The following is a 5,078-nucleotide window of genomic DNA, read 5'->3' as shown; positions in this document are numbered from 1 at the left end:
TTTCAAGTATAGTATGCAGTAACTCCCTACTTTCATCACGTTTGACAGCGGACGGCTCGTACGTCCCTTTCCGAATCTTCCTTTTCCATCGTTGCTTTTCCTTCGGGGCTGGGAGAGAATGATTCCGTTACCGTTACTTGGGTCTTGAATCTTACATCACATCTTGGCTTGAATTCATCATTACAGTATGTTTTGACTGAATTCATCATTACAGTATGTTTTGACTGAATCCATCATCACAGTATGTTTTGGCTGAATTCATCATGCCAGTATGTTTATCTCTAATTCCTAGATTTTGAATACAAGAAAGTCCAAGGATTTATGGGCATCGGTACTCGTATTTTCCGTCGATATGTAGTTAGATTCTTTCCTTAGGTAAGCTGGGAATACCTAGGTACGCACCGTACTCGTAGACATGAATGAATGTTTCGGAAGGTTAACTCAATTGTGTGTCTAGAATTGGAAATCGAATTAGAATTAGCAATCGAATTAGAACTCGAAATCGAAATCGAAATCGAATTTGCTCTAGGAGATTCAAGCGTGATACTATAACATGCTATAACGATACTAGAACGGTACTATAATTGACCAAGTTTCATGGAGAAAATAAAGAAGAAAGTGAAACGTTCTAAAGAATTCTTCGGATAGTGAGAATCTGAGATGAATGAATGGATGAGAATCATGACCTCGGGAGAGATCGATACCCAGAGAGTCAGAAATTAATGAATCCATATTTAGGACTTGGGCTTGGGCTTGTACTGGGATGGCGAATCGAGAATTTCCAAGTCGGATGTCGGAATTGATGGTGTTTGCTTATTAGTGGCTAGTATCACATCCTTGTGTGCAATGTACGAAGTACATTCATAGGCATTCATTCATTGTGTTTAGAACTTCCGATGGGATTTCGTGGCGGTTGATCATTGCCATGTTCGATGACTATCTACTATCTACTACCGCTACCCAGGTGATTTGATATGGATGGAGTATGTATGTATGTATGTATGTATGGAGCACATAGCTACTCGGCATTGACAAGGTGTGCTCATTCTCATGGAGATTTTCACATTCTGTATTGATTCATGTCATATCTCCTTTCCCATAATACTCTCATATCATATCACATCATCCCCCTCGCGACCTCTATGTACAATCATCATCTACCAAACATAACCCTAGATCTCTTCTTCAACCCACTCAGCCCAACTCATTTTTCTCTCCATACCAACACACCCTCCATCACATCCATCACATCCATCCATATTTCAATGACGTGATGTATGAAATAGATAGCCACTCCTCAAAGACATACATCGTACGTAAACCCTGGTCTACCCCCCGAGAAAATCCAGACCCCGGCATTCATTTACCAGATACCAAGACTTCTCCCTAGCCGAGCCAACGAACCAGCGACCTCCCTACCTAAGTCCCTACCTAAGTAAAATCTCCATCGCATAGCATACCTAGCACGAGCGTTCGATCTTTCAACTCCAATCCGATTCGACCTCTCACTCCTCCCCATCAAATCTATTCATGCAACTTCCCTAGGCGACTTGCCTTTTTATGCTTGTGATCCGATGCGATGCGTGCGTGTTACATGTTTTTTTTTCGTGCAGTGAGGTCATGGTGCTGGCGCTTGATTTGGGAATTGAGTTTGATTCGGTTTGATTGATGTGATTGATAGGTTGATGGAGTGATGGATTGATGGATTGATAGATTGATAGATTGATCCGAATCAACTACCTAGTAGGTGAACGAGTGAATGAGTGAACGAGGGAGATATGCTTATCTTTACCAGATCAATCACCAAATACCTTGAAAGGGTATATACACACATACCCCCATACATACATGACCTGCCACCAACCTACCGATCTGCTCTTGTACACACACACACACGCCGTTCATCTCATATTATATGGGAGTACATCCTGATCCGCTTTTCCTTCTTGATCTTCTTTTCATTTCTTCATGTGTGACCGGTACATGTAATTGTTTTTGATTTCATTTGATTTGATTGATACCAAGACTTCGTTTCAATTTGATCTTCCCATTTGATTTCGTTTTGGTTTGATCTCTCTCTTTCACGTTTCTTCACCTCCATCGATTGATTCAATACTTAAGATCAAGACTTTCTTTCTACACTCGTTCAATCCCGATCAAGAGAAACATCTTTCTGCAAAGATTCCTTTCTATTTACTTACCGAAGATACCTGCCTCATTTGCAGCCATCGGTTGGGGATAAGATAAAACAGGATAAGAAAGAGTGACCGGCTTCTTCTCTCATATCTATATCTATATCTATATCTATATCTACATCTACATACCCAGCCAGGTACCTCCCCAGGTATCTCTCTACATGATCTTGGGATTCTCTTCTTGACCAACGTTTCTTTTCTCTCTTCTTCAATCATACATTTTCTTCCAAGAATTCTTTTTCTAATTGTCGATTTCGAGTTTGAATGCTTCTTCGATCGATGAGGGTGGAGTGTGAGAATTTATAAAGTTTACAAGGTTATAGTACTTACTTGTCTTGTTATCTACCGTCAAATCATCGTCAAATCATCGTCAAATCCTCATCATCATTCATATTCATGTCGGTCAAAACGGAAAATGTTAAATGGGTTGATGTAAGTTTCATTTCTATTCAATTCTTTTATTATTATTTACTCCATGGAAATTTCACTTCAATTACCACAGCAAATCAATCAATCAATCAAATAAATCTAACCAACACTCAAAAATTAGGGTCTTCGAGGAATAGCATCCCTCCTCGTCGTAGCAACCCACATCGCACGAGCCTTCGATCCCGATCTTTTCCTCGCCAGTTCCGGCGAAGGAATCCGTCCACGTCTTCTTCAACTTCCCATCCTTCGCATTCTCCCTCAAGGTCGCATTGGAGTTACCATTTTCTCTCTCGTCACGGGGTACGTCTGCGCTCTGAAACCCATCCGACAATGTCGCGCGGGTAATCCCACGGCCTGTTTCAATACGATTTCTCGCTCGGCGTTTCGACGAGTTCCACGTCTGGTTTTACCAACGACCATTGCCACGACGATTATTTGGTTTTTGTGTCAGTTTGGCATTTACAAGGTCGCCAAGAGATCGGATAGTTGGTGGATTGAAGCGACGAGTCCGGATATCACGCCGTATTTTGGTGATGCGTTCAAGAGTTTGTTGTATCATTTGATTACGACGTGGACTAGAGGTTGGAATATCTATGATGGGAATCAGTGGACTTTGTTGCCGTTGTTGAAGGGGGCAATGTTGGTTTATGTTTTTATGTTGGGAACGGCGGGCATGAAGGCGAGGTATAGAATGATGTCTAGTATGGCATTGTTTGTTTATTTTTATGTGGCGAATGATTGTAAGTTTTTTTTTCTTCTTCTTCTTTCATTTGGGATTGGATTGCATCTCTCCAAGATTTCCTCTATTTTCCATGGAGTTATTCAAATACTAATTATCCCCAGCTGCATTTGGAATGCAATTCTTCTTTGGAACATTTCTCTCAGACCTCTCTCAACATCCACCCCACATCGAATGGCTCAAAACCGTTACATGGCCCCGCTATTACCTCGCTCCCTCACTCATTGTCCTCGGGTTAATCTTCGCCTCGTACCCTGAAGGAAAACCCGAACTCCAAGCGTGGTCACAATCCCTCTATAATCTCTCACTCTGGATTTTCCCCAACGATCCTGATGTGCCTCGTTTTTACTCGGGACTCGGTCTCGAACTTATCGCCCTCGGAATCCATTTCTCCCCTCTGTGTAAAGATTTCCTCGCGAATAGATATTTGCTCTGGTTTGGTAAAAATTCGTTTGCTGTGTATTTGATTCATGGAACGCTTTTGAGGACGTTGTTGATTTGGATGCTGTATGGGGTTTCGATGCCGGAGGATACGGTGGATGATAAGGGAGAGACTGTTAGGGGGGTACTGCATATGTGTGGGAGATTTAGGTGGTATAGTATGTTGTCGGTTTGGTTTGTGATTTTGTATGCGATGGCGAATGCGTGGACGAAGTGGGTAGATCCTTGGTGTGGGAGGGTAACGCAGAGGTGGGAAAGATACGTTTTCGAAGAGGATGGAGCGAGAGAGGTGGTGGTGGATGCGAGAGGGAAAAATGAGGGTGCTGATAAGGGGTTGTTGGGTTAGGGGTGAGGGGTGAGGGGAAGGAGATTAATACAATACATGGGTGTATGTATGTCTATATGTATATATGTAACGAGATAAATCAAACTTGAATTGCTGGAATGATTGTATTGGAGTGGTGATTTATTATTTGTGTATATGTATTTATATGTACTGGTATGGAAACATTGAGGGATAGAATGATAGGTGTTGATTTACATGTGGGAATGTATAGTAGTAGTAAAGTCTTAATCGATCCAGTCTATCTATAGCTAAGCTACGCTGACTATGTGTGGGAATGTATATGTTTATTATTAATATTGATATTTTATATGTAAGGAGATTTAGGGATGCTGGATTATAGTGAGTTAGTTGTAAGATAATTTGAAAGATTGGGGATGGAAAGGGAGAGGGAGAGGGGAGGAGGGAGGGATAGGGTTTTTGAGGGGTAATAGGGTTTTAGAGAAGAGGGAGGTTTTGAGGGGTTTTTGAGGGGTAATAGGGTTTTTTTGAGGGGCAATCGGGTTTTAGGAAAGGAGAGGAGTGGGATAGAGTAGAGGAGAGGGTTTCTAAAAAGGAGCGGGTTTCTTGAGGGGGCATGAGGTTTTAGAAAGGAGAGGGTTTTTTTGAGGAGAAATGGGGTTTTAGAAAAGAAGAGGAGTGGGATAGAGTAGAGGAGAGGGTTTTTAAAAAGAAATAAAATAAGATAGAGTAAAAAATGAAGGAATAGAGTAGAAAAAGTAGAAAATAAAGGAAGTAGAGTGCAGATTTATTATATGTATATATAGATATAGAGATATATGTATAGATATATAGATATAGATATAATAATAATATAAATTCTTAATAAATTCAATTTATTTATAATTAAATTATATTAATTATACATAAGAATGTATATATTTATTATTCATATTGATATTTTATATATAAGAAAATTTAAGGATATAAA

At 40.4% G+C, this 5,078-nt stretch overlaps 1 protein-coding gene across 1 annotated transcript; it reads left to right on the top strand.

Annotated features, from left to right (window-relative positions):
• The first annotated feature begins 2,278 nt into the window (after positions 1–2,278).
• Positions 2,279–4,282, top strand: EAF01_001306 (uncharacterized protein). Its single transcript, XM_038909556.1, has 3 exons — positions 2,279–2,627; positions 2,746–3,364; positions 3,468–4,282. Exons 1-3 carry the CDS (start codon positions 2,592–2,594, stop codon positions 4,148–4,150), a joined length of 1,338 nt encoding a protein of 445 aa, XP_038774368.1. The 5' UTR covers positions 2,279–2,591; the 3' UTR covers positions 4,151–4,282.
• Positions 4,283–5,078: the final 796 nt, after the last annotated feature.

Source organism: Botrytis porri, assembly GCF_014898465.1.
Source record: "Botrytis porri strain MUCL 3234 chromosome Unknown BPOR_002, whole genome shotgun sequence".
NCBI lineage: Eukaryota > Fungi > Ascomycota > Leotiomycetes > Helotiales > Sclerotiniaceae > Botrytis > Botrytis porri.
The sequence above is the reverse complement of the archived record's forward strand: the minus strand, read 5'-3'. Positions and strand labels throughout refer to the sequence as shown.

Bases quoted from the DNA above. Each gene is read 5' to 3' on its own strand.
- EAF01_001306 (XM_038909556.1), top strand. From the start codon at position 2,592: ATGTCGGTCAAAACGGAAAATGTTAAATGGGTTGAT. The intron at 2,628-2,745 runs GTAAGTTTCATT...CTCAAAAATTAG, and splicing joins AAAATGTTAAATGGGTTGAT to GGTCTTCGAGGAATAGCATC. The intron at 3,365-3,467 runs GTAAGTTTTTTT...AATTATCCCCAG, and splicing joins TTTTTATGTGGCGAATGATT to CTGCATTTGGAATGCAATTC.